The following is a 21,336-nucleotide window of genomic DNA, read 5'->3' on the forward strand; positions in this document are numbered from 1 at the left end:
TAATGTTGAGGAAGAACTTATTTTAACCCAAATCACCATCTTTTCCTGAACCTAACCAAGACATGACTGTTATTATAGTAACCATGGCGATGGAGGTATCCACACAGCTCTCGGTACAGTCCGTGTGTTTATTATTGTAACCATGACAACCAAGGACAACCAAGGTATGCCCTCCTGTTTCTGGAGACACTCTGGGCTGTATCAGAGGGTTGATGTTTGTCCAGGTCGGAGGACTGATCAGGACTGAATGACTGGTTGGGTTTCTGGCAGGTCAGAAAGTCTGGTCCGCTGCCTGCAGTCCGTCCACAGGCCAACTGCCTCATGACTGACCCGCACACCCTGAGCAGAGCTTAAAGATGACTGAGGAAGACCATGAGTGGTTTAAACTCGAGACAAAGGTACAAGTGGACCAAGCTTGAAGATTTTTTGTCAAACTGCTGTGTCCTCCTTTGTCACCGACCTCCATATGTTCCGGGTTGGATTCAATCCCACATCCTCACAGTGTTGCTCAATATTCTTCTATGCTCTTCACCACCTAACCACCTCCAGCAATGAGAGAGACAAAACCAGGGTTTTAGAAATACTGACCCCTACACTATGACCCCACCCCACTACAAAAACTCCCAAAAAGTCCTATTTTATTTCTTTGGTTAACTGCACATTTTATTTCCCAACATGAAATAAAAGCCTTTTCAAAGCCTTCTCCTGGGGAAATACTGAATTTGGTTGCTTTGATTCTGTCTGTTGCCTGAAGATAGTTCAACTTAAATATTTTACATCTCAAGCTGAATTGACCTGGTTGTAGATACTTGAACACGCTTCATCCAAGAGGCTTCTTCAGTTAGATCTTCAACCATCTGCCCTCGAGTCAACTTCTCCTGAATAACCACGACCTGGATATTAACTCCCCATCACAGGTCAAAAATTTAATTAAGAAACACAGATGACCTGAAATGAGTGTCTTCAGTGAGTTTACACTTTTAATATTCCACCTGACTGATGGAGATGCTCAGGTTTCCTGTGGTAGCTGTAATGCTACATGTAGCCTTTCAGACCTGGACCAGGGCTAATGGGCCTCTGGGTCCGGATCTTTAAGTGTGTTTTCACGCTCGGGGTGACTGCAGAGAAATGTCTTTAAAAACATCATTTTTCAGTAGATATGAAGCTGCAGATGTTTATTCAGCCAAAGGCTTCAGGTCCCTTCAGAGCTGTTGTTTGGTTTCATGTCATGACGTTCTGTAAGAGGTATCACTCCTCTCAGAAAAATGACATCTGATCTTGGAGCAGAGCTGTTGGTTTTTGGACGGTGAGGATACAGTAAGTCCCCGGTTTGTGATGAATCACACCTGAGCCTCCCCCTCTCCTCCCTTCCTCCCCCAAAACTCAAATAAACATGTCAGTCTGCATCTCCCCCAATGACTCTGTCGCTGTCCAGATGCGTCACATTTCCTTGAATTCAGTAAACACCACGTTCATTTGATTTATCCGCCTTCTACTGGAGGATTTCTTCCCAATTAATCAAACTGTCAACCTGCCTCTCCTATGACTTCAGTGGCAGGCTCAACATTTCCTACAGTTTATCCCGAAAGGAGCAAGACATCACCTCGTACAGCAGCATGAATCAACCTGCTGGGAGTTTCCTTCCTTATTTCTGATGTGTCTCCATGATTTGAGCAATGATCGGGGATTATTAACGTCAGAACCAAAGTGCAGCCAATACTTTCCCTCTCGAGTCCCAGAACAATATCTGTAGATGAGGTCGCTCATCACCCGACATCCACAGAGTGAGAGGAAATAGTTTAAAGCGGCACTAATCAATATATTTATATCAACAATGAATAAAAACGACTGTATGTAATGTAAACTGTCACCACTTCTGCATTTCTTTTAGCTCCTGCTCTTGGTTTCAGCCAAGCATCAACCTCAGAGGCTGAAACATGAAAGTCTCTGATTATTTTTTTACTGCTTCATTGTTAACGTCTCCTCCAAAGTTGAAGCTCGGGCTGAATTTAAAGGACAATATCACTGTTTTTACACATTTTATCCCACTATGTGCTGACTTTGAAGGATAATTCCAGTTTATTACAACTTCAACCTTATTGTCATAGTGTTGTCCATCATTTCCATCAGTACTAATAACATTATACTCACCAAGTAGAGAGCTGGTAAGACGGAGACATGATTAAGTCCAACTCTAGGCACCAGATGATCAGATATATTGGAAATGATCCTTTTGGTTTTTTTTCTCCCCGGCTGGTGATGGTCTCAGTTAATTTCTTGAAACATGCTGCAGAGAGATAATCAATCACTGTCGATATTTAGACGCCTGTATTCTCTGTTACAGCCAATTGTCTTCCTGAGATAATACAGCTATGACTGTGTTGGTGTCCACTGCACTATGATGAATGATGAAGCTGAAAAGTACAGATGATGAAGAGCACTTGAACGCACTAGCTGATCACTGATCAACACGATCGATATGCGGTAATGTAAAGTAACTTTTTTATCATAAGGATGTTGTTATAGAATTTATACATTATATAAATTGAAATAATACATTTATATTTTTTGTTCAAAAACTGTTTATTTTCAGTGCAATAAACAATCGTTACAAATTTTTACAGTTAGTTGTGTGACAATTGAGAAGGAGTGCTTTCAAATACTGTTCAATAACATGATCCAACATTTGCTCTGTGCTGTTTTAAAACATTATAAGGAGAATGGGTTAAAGTTTCCAGCTTCAGGAGTTCTTTACAGTTTATAGTAAACGTCAGACTTGTTGTATAATAATAATACCATCAAAAATGTAAAGATTCATCACTATTTGATATTAAAAGAATTCAGTTAATACTGTTTTTGTGTGTTTGGTCTGAAAACAGTGAGCAGCAGAAGTTTGAATGATTTGTGGTTCACAGTGTTTTTGAAAAAGTTTGAACCAAAGCACAAATGTTGCATCGGCTGTAGAACTGATTATCTTAAGTATCAATATCAATATGATCAATATGTTTATATGATGAATTTCATGGATTCCCTCTATGTTTGTTTTTCCTCAGCCAATCAGGACACTTGGTTCTGGGCCAAAGCCCTCGACTCCAGCAGCGTTTTAATGACATCATCGCTGTAGGACAAGGTGTCCCGCAGCACCTGCACAGTGTGCTGACCAATCAAAGGAGGGGGCGTCGGTCTACCAGGGGCGAAGCTGCTGAATCGAACCGCCGGACCTGAAGACGGAAAAACAACCAGGTGGTAAATCACTGTTCAGAACCTCTGCTTTAAAATCATGGATTTTATTCTGTGCCTCAGTTTAACTACACATACTATACTTCCTGCAGATGTTTCACATTAAAAGCCTTTCAGGAAGTGATTAATTACACTGACTGTACTGACTTCATCCAGACAAGGTAAGTAAATTAAAACTGGTTTACAGGAATAAAATCAGTCATCATCAAATTTTCCCAGATTAACTTTTATATTTAAATATACAACAGAGAAATCCTATTGGCTGTTTGTGGAGGGAGCCAAACAAAAATACGTCCTCCCTGCAGCTCTCTGTTTGGTGCCCAAGGACACTTCAAAAAGCAGACTGGAGGAGCTGGGAATCGAACCACCGACCTGGACAAACCGCTTCCTCCTGAACCGCAGGACTGTACAGTAATAATTCATTTCCTTGAGAGTGTGTGTGTGTGTGTGTGTGTGTGATAATGAAACATGGATGTAACACACTGATGATGCCGCTGACCTTCATCTCTCTGTCCCTTTCTTCTCTCTAACCCAGTCCCTCTCTCCTCCACCTTTTTTTTGTTCCTCCTCTTTCTGTCGTTTCCTTCCTCAGAGAGTGACCGAGGTGAAACGAGAGAGAGAGAGAGGGCAGAGATGAAGAAGCAGGAAAGAACAGAGGATGGTGGCGCAGATAAACTGACATCACATGAATAAAGACGATAAAATAATCAAGTAAGAATAAGAGGATGAGTCTTTTCTTCCTGTCGGCTGAGACCCGCCCTCACAGGTCCGGGCCTCCGTGTGGAGCACAGAGCGGTTTGTAAAGGCCTGAGAAAGTGAACATTTCCACATCACTCAGGTTTATGGTTATTATTGGTTTGGTAGAAAATTGTTCTCATAAACTGTTGAATATTAACAGTTGTATAGTTTATATATTTTTGTTTGTTCATTTATATTTTTAATATTTTACTTATTTTAATTTCATTTTCTTTTCTCGTCATTTTATGTGATTGTGCTCTGATTATGTTTCAGACAGATGAAAAATAAAAACTGTCTGTTATGATGCTGTCTTCTACACTGTGAATGAGTTATTTCTTTATCTATTTACTCTGATCTTAACGTCGGACACTGAACGTCCATCGGTGTCTTGATGAGGTTGGTGGACGGAGTAAAGACCAGGGACAGTGATGGACACGAGTCCAGGACTTTGTGGTTCAATCTAATGTGAAGTTGCAGCAAGTGAAACAAGTCTTTTGTTGCAGTGTAACTGCTTCCTCCACTGTATGACCCCTCCTCCACGAACACACCTGCTGGAGTCATGTGGTACGTAGCGTTAGCTCTGGAGCTCCACCTCCCTGTATCTCACAGCCATCATCTGTCATCCAGTTCAAAAGCTCATTAATGTGTTCACTTCATGTCTGTGTGAATTATGGACAACAAGCGAAGGGATGTTCGTTCCCTGAGTCTCTGTGCGCAGTCAATACAACTCCCTGTGGAACATGTGCACGGATACGGTGGGTGCACGGCGTTTCCCTGTGTGTGCTGCTGGTAACACAGCAGGTCAGAGCCTCTGTGAGTGACCGCTGCCAGCAGGTCACTGCTCTGACTGTGATTTTCTAACAGTGAAGCTTCAGAGGTTAGGGGGGTGGGGGGCAGGAAGTGAGGGAGGAGTGCGAGGACTCGGATGGCCGAGAGAACAAACAGGTTATTTTGGGAAACTCACAACAATCAGCTGTTTTTTTAAAGAGCAGCGCTAATGAGCTGAACTCTCACAGTCAGAGTGTGTGTGTGTGTGTGTGTGTGTGTCTGAGCCCACACGTGCATGATCACACTAACGTGTGTGTGTGTGTGTCACCCTGCATGGTTTTATGCATGACTGTGTGTGTGAAGAGCTCTTCTATTTTCAAACCATTAGCAACCTGTTTTCCCCTTCAATGGCGCTCAACAAGTGTGTGTGTGTGTGTGTGTGTGTGTGTGTGTGTGTGTGTGTGTGTGTGTGTGTGTGTGTGTGTAGGGGCGTCAGGGCAAATAATTAAAAATAAGATTATGTAATATCTCTTTTCATTTACAGCTCTTTTTTTTCCATCATCCAGCTTTGTTTGTCCATCGTTGTGAGGAAGGAAGGAAGGAAGGAAGTCTACATGTAAGAGATGAAGAAGAGATAAAAAGAGGGAAGGAAGAAACAAACAGTGAAAAGGAAGGAAGGGAAGGGAATATGTGAGGAAAGGAGGAGATGAAGAGGGAGGGAAGAAAATCATGCAAAAGAATAAAGGAAACAAAGGAAGGAATGAAGGAGAGATCAAAAAGCAGAAGTGAGAATGAAGAATGAAGTAAAGGAAGGAAGGAAGGAAGGAAGGAAGGACCTCTGCAGTCTCTGCTGAGGTGATGTTTGTGATGTCGTCTCACATTTCAACATTTTTTTATGTCTTCATTACGTCTGAAAACAAAGCTACAACGTTTCAACCATTTAAAGGAGCTGACTTTAAACTCAGCTGCTGCTTCATAGCTAACGTTAGCATCAGCCGCTGTGTTTACAAGATAAGAGGTTATAACACGTCCTCTGAGCAGCTACGTCTTCAGACCGACTGGGCCGGAGCTAGCTGGTTAGCATGCTAACTTCAGAAGAAGAAAAGACGTGATAGAGACCAGAGTTAACACTGGTGTTAGTCTCCACCTCTGGAGACAGATGTTGGTGAGTGAAGGATGAAGTTTAATGCTGAACTCACAACGTTTCTTCTGGACTGGTGAGTAAACAGCTGCTAATGCTAACGTTAGCCACGTAACATTAGCTACGTAGCGTTAGCAAAACTTACAAATAGCTCCTTTAAAAACTTAAATCTGGCTCCTCCTCACTTCATCAGTCATTTCTCCAATTATATAACATCAGCTGTGTTAATGGACACACACTTCTTGAGCTGTTTGTCAGGAGTTATGTCCTGGCACTAAAACACACACACACACACACACACACACACACACACACACACACACACACGCACACACACACACAATCATGGCCAATGAATGTTCTGAGCTGCACGTTTTCACGCTCAGTTAACCTCCAAGTCATGGACAATACACACACACACACACACACGCACACTTGTGCCTGGTGTTGTTTACTCAACAAAGATAGAGAGAACAGGACAGGAACGTGGAGAGCAAAGAAAAGGATATTGTTAAGGCAGTGAATAGACTGACACACACACACACACACACACACACACACACACACACACACACACTCACACACACACACATACACACACACACATTCCTCTCACATTGAGGTTTGGTGTAAATCACAGGAGAGAAGATTACAGGACAATCATGGAGCATCAAGGGACGTCATGTTATACGTTACCAGCAAGTGTGTGTGTGTATGCGTATGTGTGTGTATGTGTGAGTGTGTGAGAGACCACAGACAGATGTTGTGTATTGTGACTCCATCGGATGGAAACCACACTGTCACTCACACAGGCTTTAATGAGCCTGACCTCCTGCAAACTCTTCATCCATCCATCATCCACACTGTTAATCCATACAGGGTCACGGGGGGGGGGGGGGGGGGGGGGGGCACCTGGACAGCCTGTCTATCTCAGAGCTGACAAACAACCAGACACACTCTCATCCACACCTACAGGCACTTTAGAGTCAGCAGTCAGCCTGACGTGCACGTGTCTGGACTGGGGGAGGAGACACAGAAGGAGGAAGCCTTCGCAGCTGAACCTCCAGCACCCACTGTTTGAGATATCAGGTTCTTCTGTGACCTCAGTCTGATCATCAGAGCTCAGAGTTACAGGGAAAAGACACTGTGCACTCCAGACACCACCATCTACAGACTGGAGCTCTGTCTGCGTGGGGGGGGGGATTAATTACAGCTACAGTGACCTGTGACCTGATCCGACTCTAATTCACCTCATACAGAATATTTACGCTCCCCGTCAGCTCTGCAGCCCCCACCCCTCCCAGAGGAGGCCTTTGTCCTTGTGTGTTAGAGACCAGATCCCCTCATGACATCCAGAGCCCCCCCCCCCCGAGTGGGGCTCTGGTGTGGGACCAGAAGAGCGACGGGAAAACTTCCAGTCTTCTTATTTTGACAGATGATCACGTCTGGTATTTTTATGATGTCACTATTTTTCAGCATCACAGTTTTGCTGTAGAGAGGAGGGGGGCTGAGGGGAAGAGTGAGGGGTGTGTCTTTATTTACATTTCGAGGCCTGGGAACGGGGCCCAGGCAGCACCTGGAGCTCCTGACCCCCAGGTAAGCCTGCCTCTCTCTGCTGCTGTCGAGATCAGCCTCATGCTGAAGTTTGTTTCACTTTGATTCAGCTGTTGATCTTATTAGAACGTCACACACACACACTCCTGCCTCAGCTGATTATGAATGTCTTCCTGTGGGTCTCACACACACACACACACACAAACACACACACACACACACACGGTGTAAGACAGATTACAGTGTAAATACACGGTGGTGGACAAAGAGCTTCCTCTTAGTGGAAACACACTGAGATCCATCAAACCAACCAAGCAGGAGAGTCCCCATGGACAGGTGTGTGTGTGTGTGTGTGTGTGTGTGTGTGTGTGTGCGTGCATGCGTTTGTGTGTGGCTGCTGAACAGGATCCTGTGGTTTTAATGAGAAATATTTGTTTGTGTATATGCAGAGAAATTCATAATGGGATTGTTCCAGCAGAGAGAGTCTGTGTGTGTGTGTGTGTGTGTGTGTGTGTATGACTGTGAGTCCATCCCAATGGACAGGAAAACACTACTTCTTGGAAAATGTCATTTAACAAGTTGGTCAAAGGCAGAAAGTTAAGGTTAGAGAGAGGACAACAGTGTGTGTGTGTGTGTGTGCTGACCAGGTACAGCGATGTGTCCTGCTGTTGGATGATTCATCTCCTGTATCAGTCCGTTGTGTTTCACCTGTAAACAAACAGACACACATTAAACTGACTCTCTGAACTCCACTGTAGTTTATTCCGACTCAGTCACACACACACACACACACACACACACACACACACACACACACACACACACACACACACACACACACACACACACACACACACACACACACACACACACACACACACTGTCCTGCTGCCACAAACACACTAGAGCACCAAATGTGGATTAATCCGCTGCTGAAAATAGTCCCCAGTAGATTCAGTTTTATAAACTGTGTAAACTCACTCTGAATGAACCTGGTCTCAGAGAGTCCAGGTTTCAGGACAGTGATGTAAGAAACCTGTCACATGACACACATGCTCTCTCTCTCTCTCTCTCTCTGTCTCTCTCTCTGCTCAGTCAGGGGTGATGACAAGTTGAGTGGTTTCTCTCTCTTCTCCTGTACGCACGACTTCCTCTGCACACGAGGAAGAGCTACGACTGACGGTGCCACCTCCTCCTCCTCCTCCTCCTCATCCTTCCATCTCTCAGAGGGACGACAGAGGACACACGTCAACCTCTCTGGGTCCTTTAGGTTGTCGTTACATCCGCCTCTTATGTAAACCTCAGGTGTGTTTCTGGTAGACCTACATTCAGACTTCCTTCTCCTGTATTGTCTGTAAACCAGAGCTAATGATAGTGAGTCAGTGTGTGACCTCTGACCTCTCACAGCCCGAACTGAAATAAGGTTTTCCCTTTACGTCAGCAGCTGTTCCCACCCTTACCATTGCGTTGCAAAGCTCGGCTCCTGTCGCCTAGCAACCTTGATACCACGTAACTTTTTTAAGGCACTTGGCTTTATGAATCAGTCACACAAAGGAAAAAGGAGAGAAACCAGACTGGAGATCAGCCCAAAGGTCATCCAGAGGTCATGTCAGGGTCACCAGGGTCACACTCAGATCACTGAGCTGCTGTCACGTTCACGCCTGAATCACCAACTGAATCTCTGACTGAAGTCGACACACGGTGACATCAGAACCACTGACGCTGCTTCACCAGAGGCTATTTCTGAGCAGTCGACTCGGGGAAACAGGGGAACAAGAAAGAACGAGTGTAACCACCGACACACTCCGTTCTGGTCGTCCTGACCCGAGCTCAGGGCTCAGTGACCTGGAAGTTTCCACATGTGGTGACAGTCTGAGACAAATCTTCATTCAGGGGAGCCACAGGAGGGAACACCGGAGACAGGAAGCTCTGATTGGTTTAACAGAGAAACCTGGATCATCAAGGACAAAAACAGGAAATGACGCAGGTCTTGTAGATAAATATAAATGATTTCAGCCTCTCAGGGTGATATTTAAACACAGCAGTTACAGCCTCTTAAACTCGTGTAATTGGATCACACAGAGCGTGTGGGCGGAGCCTCATCTCAGGAGGGATGTGATCAGGTCGGTCTGGGATTGATTAGACTTATTGATAGTGAGCGTGAAGTCTGAAGAGCCACAGAAACTCAAGCTGACAACATCTGTTCATGTAGAGGACTGTTCAGACAAGCTGATCACCATTAGCATGAATCTGATCAATACATTAGGAAGCAATAAACAGTCATGACAAACACAAAGGACACGAAGAGAAATAAAAATAAGTAAAAAGAGAAAAACAAAACCTGCAATGGAACAAATGAGGAAATCACAGTAAAAAAATATGGACACAGATCATAAACTACAATATTTAAAACTGTGGAAAACAGAAATCCAATCAATAAATAAACTATAATTTACTGAACAGAGGATTTCAGTTATATTTAAAGCTCCATATTTTATCTTCTCCTGTGTTTTATCTGAAGTGTTGATCTCCATCAGAAGATATATCTGTGGTTTTAAGAGTCAAAAACCATCTCAGTGGAGTTTTACATCTCCTCTCTCAGGCTTCTCTCTGGAGCTCTAGTCACAACAGGTCAGTCAGCCAATCAGAGGAGAGGATCTGAGCCTCTCTTCTGATTGGCTGACTGTTGATCCAATAAAAATATAGCAGATTTCAGGTAAACACTCAGAGAAACCAAATCCTGCAAGGTTGGATGGCGGGGCCAGGTGGGCGGGGCTTGGGGCTGTGGCTGAGAGCAGCGACTGCTTTGTTGTGACATCACAAAGCTCCAGAAGTCCTGACGGCTGGTTTTAAGGCTCAGTTTCTGAATACAGGCTGTGTGCATTTCTCTGTGGACTGAGGCTTTGATACTTTCACAGTATTAATATAGAACCTAGACCTGCTTTATAATCACAAACACATGGACATCTACCTTTAGACTGTGTGGAGCTTTAACCTAAATAAAACATCCTACAGAAAGACAAATCCTAACTAGATACAGACTCAGTGACCATTGACTCTCTATTGAAACTGGACATGATGAGACAGGACAAAGAGGATGTGTATCCTCTGTGCTGCAGGTCACAGGAGACGCTGTGACACTCGTCCTCCTCAGGTTTTCATGACTCCTGTTCTTATTTCAACATGTTGGATGGTAGATAACCATGAACTTAAAGGACCTGTTTGTTCACTCTCATGTGCTTTAGTGTCACACAGGAAAGAATCAATAACAGATTTGTTTGCTACAGTTTAACAAATCTAAGTGACCGACCCAGAACCAGGTGAGAACAGACCCCGCCAGCACCTGTCCTGAGGTGTGTTCAAGTGTTCAAGTGTTCAAGGAGAAACCACGGAAATCTGTACAGAAGGAATCAGCCACGAGACTGAAGGTTTGTCTGGTGGAAAAAGTGGAGGGTGAGGGTGTGTGTGTGGGTGTGTGTGTGAATGGAAAAAAACAGCCTAGCACAAAGGCACAAACGTATGTCTTACCTAACACTCACTCCAGCATCTGCGTGTGTGTTTCTATATGTGCTGGTATGTTTGCAGTGTGTGTTTATTTGTGTTCCTCTCATGTCTCCCATATGTACGCCTCCTCCTCCTGCTCCTGCTCCTCCTCCTCCTTACTCTGAGAGCCAAACTGTCTCTCTCTCCTTTTCCATCCAGCTTCCTCTTTTCTTTTGTTCCTTTCTTCATCACAGTCTTCTCTCTGAACACCTTCTTCTTCCTCCTCCACCTCCTCCTCCTCCTCTCTTCTTCTCTCTCTACCTGTATCTTTTCTTGTCTTCATCAGTTTCTCTGTCTTCATTCAATGTCCACATCTGTAACTTTTACAAACATCTGTGAACTTTATGAACTTGACGTATCCAACATCTCATCGACCACCAGCCTCTAATTCTGGATATTGAAGAACATCTTTAGATCCTGTTTCCTGCAGAACATGTGAGTGAGTTCTGAGCTCCTGCTCCTGCTCCTGCTCCTGCTCCTGCTCCTGGTCCTGGTCCTGGTCTTGGTCCTGGTCCTGGTCGCTCTGTTGACCTGACTGAAATTAGCGTGAGGTGAATGAAGGAGAAGCAGGTTCATGAAAAAAAGAAAATAAATAGTCATACAGAGACAACCTGAACCCTGAGGAGTGAAACCAAGCAATAAAACACACACACACACACACACACACACACACACACCTCCAGGGGGTAACTTTAATAAGAGCCACACTCTGATTGATGGCTTTAATTTAAACATCAAACAGGACACACTGCAGGAAGTCGACCGCTGCTAAACGAATTACCCTGTGTGACTTCATGTACCTGAGCACAGTAACAGTCCACAACACAGCAGCCTCGCTCTGCATCGTCGTTGCTTTGGAAACCACGAGATCTGTGACTGGTCTGAAACCAGTCGTCGGCAGCGGCTGCTTGGAGGGGTTTTGTTTGTGGATCACAGTTTGATGTTCGTGATGATGTCACAAAGCCAGTGACTTTCAGTGGTGATGTTCAGCAGCCTTCATCAGCTCACAACCACAGCAGGGGGTAAATGTGTTGGACTGTTTCTTAGTCCTGCTTCATGAGAGCAGCATCCCTCCCTGTCATCTCGACAACTGTCCCACCAGGGACCAGGTCCACATCCAGAGACCAGGTTCACATCCAGGGACCAGGTCCACATCCAGAGACCTGGTCCACAACCAGAGACCAGGTCCACATCCAGAGACCAGGTTCACATCCAGAGACCAGGTCCACATCCAGAGACCAGGTCCACAACAGAGACCAGGTCCACATCCAGAGACCTGGTCCACAACCAGAGACCAGGTCCACATCCAGAGACCAGGTTCACATCCAGAGACCAGGTTCACATCCAGGGACCAGGTCCACATCCAGGGACCTGGTCCACATCCAGAGACCAGGTTCACATCCAGAGACCAGGTTCACATCCACAGTCCCATCTGTGGTTTAGGAAACAAAAGCTCTCTGGTTCAGGTCAGTGAAAGACTATAGCCACAAACCAGCATGCACTGAAGTCTCAACTCCACACGCCCCACCTCTTTAACCATGTTTGGATTATCTGGGAGTTAGGGGCGGAGTCAGACACTGCCAAGATGGCAACAGTGGAGCAGCTCACTCTGAGCTTCAGAAACCTCAGGGTGACATCATAGAGGCTCCACCCATCTGTTTTTTGCTGTTTTTTTCTGAGTTCTGAGTCTGAGTTTAGCTTCATCACGTTCTTGTCTTTGTGTTTGTATCTGTGATGTTTGGAGCAGTCAGCGTTGGTTTACTCCACAGCTGTTTCACAAACTTCTCCATAGCCAGTGCTGCCTGAGCCAACAGTATCTGTCATATCCTTATGAACAAGAGTCAAAAATAATCTGATTAATGTTGTGACAATGGAAAACTTTAAATTACAGGGTTAAAACAGGACACACAAGTGAACTCCTCCTTCCAACAGTCTGATATACAGTGTGTGTGTGTGTGTGTATTTGTGCATGCGTGCATACAAGTGTAACAGTATGATTGCATACATGTGTGTGTGTGTAATCCTATCTGCTTGTTATGCAGGGTATCATTACATCCATATGGTCATCAAACACACACACACACGCACATACACAGCTCCCAGAGGTCAAACGTCACACACATTTTTGAGCTTTAAATTTTATTTCCCTTTTTTTTTTTTTTTTTTTTTTTTTACAAACAATAAAACAGGAAGAGAATAAAACTGACAAATAGTTTGTGAATTAAAAACAGTCAGCGAGAAATAAACCAGTGAACAAGAAGAAACAGGAAATAGTAAAAGTTCTTCAGTGTTACAGTCATTTATCTGATCCACACAAACGTCCAGTAACTGAGAACATGACTCGCGGTTCATCAGAGTCTAGTTTAGCACAAAGACTGGAGGCAGAAGGAACTGTTGGCCGAGCTACAGCAGGACAACAACAACACAGTCTCCTCTGCACTGCACTTCACAGTGGAGATCATGTGTTCTCCACAGACAACACTGGTTCTGGTTCAGGGAAATATCTCAATCATCATCTACTGTGTGACTTGCTATGATATTATAGGCAGAGATTCATGTTCCCCAGATGATGAATCCCACAGACTATAGTGATATATATAATATAGTGAAAAAGTCCATGACTTTATTCACACAATGTTTTGGTCTTCAGACCTTTTATTAGGCTAAATCTAGTTTACAAATTCAATTCAATCAGCTAATTGATCAGATTAATATGAGTACATACAGAGAGAAGCTGCTGCTGGTAGAAAGTGAGATCAAGTCATGGACAGATAGCACTGACGTGTCCAGGTACAACCTCAGGGATCAGTGGAGGTCTTCACCATGTGTTTACAGCAATACACACATTCATTCACTCAACTGTAGTTTGCATGTTTGTAAAAAAGTAAAAAATGTAACTATGATGTCAGAAGCCTTCGAGCTTTTCAGTTTCTCTTCCTCTCGTTTCGTCCCTCTGTCCCCACAGCATCTCTTCCTGTGCTGCAGTGTGTGTTAGGACACATGGTGTGTGTTTGACTCTAATGTAAATGTTATTGATCTGCGGCTGCACGCCTTAAAGCTTCACCTGCCTGGCACGTGTGTGTGTGTGTGTGTGTGTGTGTGAAACAGTGACAGTGTCTGTTGGCAGTTTCCAGGCCTGATCAAAAGACACACACACACTGATCACAGAACAGTTTTGTGGTTTTTGCTCATGTGCCGCCGCCTCCTCCTCTGCCTTCTCCGCCTCCTCCTCCTTCGTTCCTTTACTTCCTCCCTGCTCTGTCCCTCATTTTTCCCTCCACCTTTCCTCAATGCTTCTTTTTGGCTCTCTGGTTCGCTGACCAATCAGAAGCAGAGCTGTGAGTGGAGGAACAGATCAGGTGTATAAAACCTTCATCACTGTAGCGTTAACTTCCCTCGAACTCCTGTCATCCCTCCGTCAACTTCTCCGTCACCAAGGCCAACTCAAACGATGACTTCTTCACCCTCTCCCCTCTTCAAGCTCTTTTAACGCCTCCTCTCCCTCCCCATCACTCTTTACTCTTTTACTCCCCGCCCCCTGCCCTCCCCCTCCCTGAGTCTTTGAAGCTAGCTGTGGCAGTCCATTAAGTCGACTAACCAGCACCCATGGGAGCCATCCGGGCTGCTGTTACATCATGTTACTGCAACATCAAGGAGAGTGTGCGGCAGCAGGATGTATGTAGAGCTGTGTGTGTGTGTGTGTGTGATACTGTGTGTGTGTGAAGATCTGAGGTTGGATGAACCTGCTGCTCTCTGTTTGACCTCAACAATCAAAGCAGCTTCTGAATATCGCAGCGTTTTCATTCCTGTGAAGTGTCAGAGCTGCTTTTTTCTTCCATATACAGGCTCATATCAGCACTTGACAGGAGTGTTACATAAAGCTACGGCCTGGATGTTAAAGGTCCCAGGTGATTTGGTTGTTCATGGTTTTCAGCTCATGACATGAATAATGCTCTTCATCGTGTTCTGTAAATCAGTGTGTTCTAGTTGGAGAAATATTTATTTTAAACTTTGAAGAGTAAAGCACTGATGCGTCGCACTGGTGGAGTTCTTAACATAAGATAGGAGTCATGTTTCACATCCTTTTAAAGGTGACAGTTGTGTTCCTGAAGCAATGTCACAAAAGACTTTAAATGAAGGTTTGGCTAAACTATGTTTGGTGAAAAATAAGTTTTAATCTGTATGTCATCAATGAGATGAGTGAAGTGAAAATGTTTCTTCTAGACTGGGGAGTAAACAGTAGCAACAAGTAGCAATAGCAAAATGCTCCTTTAAAGGTGGAGTACGTGATGCTGGAGAAAGACTGTTGATATTCAAACTTAACCTAACCCTAACCCTAACAGCAAAGCAGATTCACCTCCAAACCCTAAATCTGGTTTAGGCCTCATTCACAGCAGAATTTAAAAAAGCTAAATTCTGAAGAAAATTAAGCAAATTTCTGTGCAATCAGCCCAATCAGTGGCTTCACTGCTGGAGAAGAGCGAAATCCTTGACATAGGAATTTGCACCAGTGACCAAAAGCAGACTATCATAGAGGAAGTTTATATTCGCTGTGTCACCATCCAGTTTTATAGAAATCTGCTCCATAAAGAAGACGCAGCATGGATTAACAGATGATGATTCAACATGTCTAAGAAGCAGATAAACCAAACTGAAGCAGATGAACCCGCTGATGATGTTGACGGCCAGGCGGACTAATGCGACCTGCAGAATGACCTGCTCATATGCATACAACAGCAGAGTGCTGCTGGTGAACACCAGGGTGATCAAGATGACCTTGAAGGCCTTCCTCTTCATAATGTTCCAGCTATCATGCTCTCGGTCCCCAGCGTCGGGCCCCGGCTACTTCAGCACACAGAGAATGTGGACTCCACTGTACAACTTAAGCACCAGGAAGAACAGGGAGTTGCACATGAGCTGGTACATCGACTGTGTGGCTGAAACAGTGAAGGTAGGTGCGATGCTTCAGAGCAGCAGCAGCAGCCAGCTGACTGCGCAGAGAGGTAGAAAGACTGTAAGACTGTTTGACAGAAGGTGATTTGACAGATTTGATCGGTCCTGTGCATCATTGTCTGGAGTTACCTGAGGAAGGTGGCAGGATGCACCACAGCCAGGAAGCGCTCCAGGCAGATGCAGCTGTGGAAGAGGGGTCGTGAGACGAGCATGAGCTGCAGGAAACACTGCAGCAGCAGCAACCCGATGTCCACAGCCAACCTCAGCAGGAAGTGAAGCATCATATAAACAGACAAAACACAGAACATGATCTCAGAGACGGCCAGATTGAGGGCAAAGAGCTCTGAGGCCACAGCTCCGCCCGCTCCGCTCACTATCAGCCACACCACGTAGATGTTAGCGGGCAAGCCCAGCATCAGGTTGCCGGCGAACATGCCTGTTATGCCGTCATAGAAAGTAAAAAGGGCCGACAAAGAGGCGTTGCTGGCTTCAGACAGATTCATCTTCACCACATTCAAACACCAAAGAGTTTTCTGGAATCTGCAGAAATAAAACCAGAGAGATGTTCGAGGGTTAATGCCCTTCAGAGGATTGCATACCCAGCATTCACTGGTCCTGATTGCTACCTACATGAGAATCCAACAGTGGATGAATAATCTCTCTTATGTTAAACATTAAGCCAGATGGTTTAAAAAGTAACTGAGGGTCTGTGTATCATGTTGCTGCGCGTCACATTGTAAGGAGCGAAGCACGAACCAAACAAGCCATACAGGACTGTGACTCTGGTGATCAGGACAAAGGCGTTTCCTGACAAACTGCAGAGAAGATGCCTCTGCCGTGGCTTACAAACAAAACAGTGGGTATGAGGGTCTGACCCCCGTCTTACATTTCTGTCCTGTATGAGCACAGAATAAAAAAACTGTTTCATAAAGTTAGTGTGTTTTCACATGCTGAGAAAGTTTCTTCTTCTGCAACTTGTTATTTATGTTATCTGATCCCCAGTGAAGAACAATAAACAGCCAAAGATTAATGACAGGAAATTAAATAATTCACAGAGTCAGAGAAGTCATCCTCAAAGCAGAGATAAAAGGTTTCTGGAAAAAATTCTACACTCAGTTTTCCACACCTCCATGACACAAGAGTGTTTCCAGGCTGTTGCTGCATCTAAACAACATCCATCCTCTCTTGGTTTTGCATTCAAGAGGATCTCCTGTTTGTAATTTGGGCTTTTTGTTTCTCAACAGCCTCACCACAAGCTCGTTTTAAACTGGACCCACCTGTGGATTTGCATGGCGGGCAGCGAGTGGAGTCTAAGTTTACATCTGGTGTATTCAAAACAAGCTGAAGGGAGACACGGATATGGTTTCTGTGAATGGCTGTGGATTGAGGGTACTGCCACATTTGCATTGGATTTTCCTCAAAGTGTAATTCGTCGGTGGAATTTAAAAAAAAAAGAAAAGAGTGGCAAAAGGTTTCCTCACGAGTCAGCCGAGGCAGGACGAGAAGATTTATCTGAGCTCAGAGGATCCACATGTTTCAGATAAAGATTTCAGACACAGACATTTTTAGTTTCCTACCACATCAATTATGTGGCACACCTGAGTCAGGTAGATCTTTGTGCAGATGATAAAGATCGATTTTATACTGTAGTTATACAAATCAAACCTGTTTGTGACTGAATATGTGTCTGACATGTATTGTGTGTGTGAACAGGGTGTAGGTGAGGATTTGGTGAAAGGCAAGAATACAAGAAGTGAGTAGTTGCATTTGAGCAAACTGAGATCCCCCAGGAAACGTTCTTCTTATTCCTAAATCCTGGTGAAGGACGAAAGGTGGCCAGGCTTTCAGTCAGGGCACCTTTGATTTTAAATAACCCAGTTTTTATTTCTTGACTTGTAATGTGTCTCATGTGTGAAGTCTCTTAAAAATTGATCAACATGAAATGATATTCAGGGATTTTTGTTTTAGACACTGAGACCAACGAGCTGCATTGAACAAAGCTCTATTCAGGCATTCATGTTACCTGACAGGTAACTCACAGACAGGTATCTCCACATCTGAACACAGAAAACCAAAACCTTCTGCCAGGAGAGGTTGAGGGAAGATTGAAAATGACCATAGTTCAGATAAATAAGAACAGATTCCAGTTTAAACATAGTAACACAGACAGGAGTTTGATCTAAAACATCTGAGTTCAATTGTGTAACCTCTCTGAAGCTGAATAAATGGTGTTTTGAGTCCAGCCTTCCTTCAGCAGTGTTCACCTGCAGCATCTCTCCCACTGAACAGGTATCATGTGAACATTTGTCCTCCTCTCTCCATCTACCAGCCAGGTGGTGTTACCTCCTCTTCTGCTTCATTTGCATGACCTTTGCTGTGTAGTTAAACCAGAAGGAGACAACACGACTCAGCTGCTTCATATCAGCTTCTACTTGTTACACGATGAGCAAAATAAATCTGGTCTAAGCTTTAGAAATAAAGTGTCGGCTCTACCTGATGTGTGAATGCTACACCCATATTTCCTTCACTTGCTAAACTAGCTCAGCAGTTTATTTTGGTTTGAAAACCAGATACTGCACCAGCATGCTTGCTAGCTAGCAACATCAGTAATGAAAATACAGGGTGTTGGCTGCTAATGTAACAGCTACAACCCCTTACACCTTTCAGTTGTAATTAACCAAAAATTAACTGTATTGATGCAATTTGCCTCAAAAAGTTATAATAATCAATCGATCAATCAAGCACATGTATCTGTATCACACTGTTCTTGCAAGTTAATTTATAAAGACAGCACAAATGTTAACAGTAAAAATATTAAAGAATTAGAAATTATAAAAATGAAAGAATGAAATGACATAGATTAAAAAACAATAAATTAGATAAACAGTCAATTTAAGGTGATACTTACTCTAACTTACTCCTCCCAGTGATCTCTCATGTCTCCAATGTCCAGTAAATGTCCAAAAATCCTCTTAGAAACCAAATTTTATGATCCCACAGGGTTTTTTTTAAATCTGCATTTCCTCTTATTTATCAAAGCAATTCAGTGAATGTACGGTTCACAGCTAATGAACCATGACTTTAAATGGTGCACTCAGGCGTAAATACAGTGCCACAGGGATGATTGAGGTGGCTATCCCGGATGATAGCCACGTTACCGCCACAAACAGCCAATAGGATTTCTCCATTCTCAGCAACAGTTTCTGATCCTGACAGGTTTAGTTCAGCAGGATCATCTTCACTAATGACTCCATGATGTTTGAAGCCTAAATACAATCAGCAGCAGTAAAAAGCTCATGTTAGGCTGTAAACCAACGACACCACAGTCACATGACTTCACTGTCACCACCACTAACCTTCAACCCAGATAAAAGTCAGATGATCACAAAACTTATTACAATTCATCCTGATGGGACCATGAACACCTGAATCAAATGTCATGACCATCCAACGTTTCTGAGAAATGTCACTAAAAGCCAAGTTGCTGGCACTAACTCAGAGGATGACCAAATTCAGAAGGATGCATCCTCCGGATCCATGAATGTCTGTAATTCCATTATGATCCATCAGGTAGTTGTTGAGATGTTTTGTGGTGCGGTGACTCACACTGTCATCCATGAGTCCGAAACACCACAAGAACAGAAAGAACGTGTTGAAGAGGAACCAGCAAGAAAGAAATTCCTTCTGAAAATGTGTTTGGAGTTGTAAAACAAACACACACACACACACACACACACACCTGAGTGTATTTTTGAGCTTATGTTTAAGTTTGAAGTGGAAACTTTGGCATGTAGGATGTGTGTGTTTTGGATCGGAGAGTTGCTCATATGGAGGACAACTGGGGGACAGTAGATTAACAGTGTGTTTGTGTGTTAGTGTTAGTGAGTGTGTGTGTGTGTGTGTGTGTGTGTGTGTGTGTGTCAGCAGCTGTGGTCCAGGTGTGCAGCAGGACAGTAACCTCCAGTCAGCAGGGAGCTGTTCAGGAGCAGCAGACAGTGTTAACTCCCACTGATGAAAACAGCCAAATATGATTTCATAGTTTATGTGGAGAGTTTGATCCCAGGCGTCGGCGCTGTGAGAGAGAAGGTGACACTGACACTTTCAACATGGCCGCGAGACGACACCTGAGCAGAAACACAGATAAATGACTCTCACATCTCACTGGAGGTTAACCCTCCGACCGACTCATCTGCTTCAGATGCAGTAAATCACCTCCTACATCTCCCAGAATGCCTTTCAACAGCATCCATTATCAGTGTAGTTGGACTAAAAGACGTTGAGCAGTTCACACAGTGCGGAGCCGCTTCTACTGTCAACCACAAATAAATAAATAAATAAATACAATTTTGGTATGTTTTGAAAATGGCGTTCTTTTTTCTCTGACCACCTGCCGTCTTTACAGCACAGGTTTTTGTTTTTTTAATCACCAGCAGCACTCTCACACCTTCTCTCGCCGCAGTGAGTCAGGGCAGGTCAGGTGTTTGTAGCCTGTACTGCCACCTTGTGTACGGACACTGTAGCTAGTTTGTGTATTTCAGGAATTATGTCTATTGGCTAATTAAAACCTGATGAGCCACAGGAGTACGACACTGATGTAGAGTGATGTTCCATTTGAAAACAAAAGATACGCAAAATATAAGACTATCTCGTCATTTCCCAGATGTTTAGGGAACTGTTCTCTCGTCATATCTGCAGAGAACAGTCAATCTCCATCTACATTAAATATGCACTTTATTTTATTCCAATGGAACAACTTCGCAGTTTACAACAAACACTGTACACAGTGTTTAGTTTTATTCAAAACACACAACTTAATTTAGATATCCAGACGTGACCTGTGAACCAAAGACTATCTGAGACTAAAAAGATACTAATACACTAATAAGTGAAATGATTGATAACTATCATCAGTGTGTTTGCTCTGTTCAACACGTTTTTATTGTGGTTGCATTGAACACTGCTGCCTGTAGGAGCCGCTGGCAGGATGTCAGACTGTCAGACTGAGCTTTTAAATATTTTTTTCAAAAATGATTAAACCATAAAAGTCATGCAGCTTGGAATCACAGGCTTTCTGACCTTTTGACCTTTTAACACTGTAAATTCTGTTTTGACAAATGTTTAAATGGGGTTAGAGCTGCAGGTACCAGAGAAGAAGAATGCTGTTAGGAGATCGGTAGCACGTATGTCTGTATGTGAAGACATTATGATGAGCTGGGGGCCAAACCAGGGCCAGTGATGGATGGATGGAGGAGGTGAAAAAGAGGTTAGAGGTCTTTGATGCAGATCCCTGCTTATAGCCGAGCGTGGAGGAGTCGCTGGCTTGAACTCGGCACTGATCCAGGATTTATGGAGGATAAAGTTGGTTTACAAGTGTTCAGAAGTCAAACTGATTTTATAGA

At 43.9% G+C, this 21,336-nt stretch overlaps 1 protein-coding gene across 6 annotated transcripts in view; it reads right to left on the bottom strand.

Moving 5' to 3' along the window:
• Positions 1–2,558: 2,558 nt before the first annotated feature.
• Positions 2,559–21,336, bottom strand: part of sugct (succinyl-CoA:glutarate-CoA transferase) — a 58,866-nt gene continuing 40,088 nt past the window's right edge. For 4 of the 6 annotated variants that reach the window (XM_071484272.1, XM_071484275.1, XM_071484276.1 and 1 more), the window contains exons 13-14: positions 8,086–8,149; positions 2,559–3,221 (exon numbers count right to left, since the gene is read on the bottom strand). In XM_071484272.1, the coding sequence (XP_071340373.1) occupies positions 3,058–3,221; positions 8,086–8,149 (228 nt within the window). In that variant the 3' untranslated portion in view covers positions 2,559–3,057. Of the gene's footprint in view, positions 3,222–8,085; positions 8,150–8,199; positions 11,520–21,336 lie in introns of those variants that run through there. The other 2 variants (XM_071484274.1, XM_071484273.1) reach the window with 2 other exon arrangements.

This window comes from Trachinotus anak, unplaced genomic scaffold (genome assembly GCF_046630095.1).
Source record: "Trachinotus anak isolate AG129_WGS33_773 ecotype Australia unplaced genomic scaffold, CSIRO_AGI_Tana_v1 ptg000009l, whole genome shotgun sequence".
In the NCBI taxonomy this organism is placed as follows: domain Eukaryota; kingdom Metazoa; phylum Chordata; class Actinopteri; order Carangiformes; family Carangidae; genus Trachinotus; species Trachinotus anak.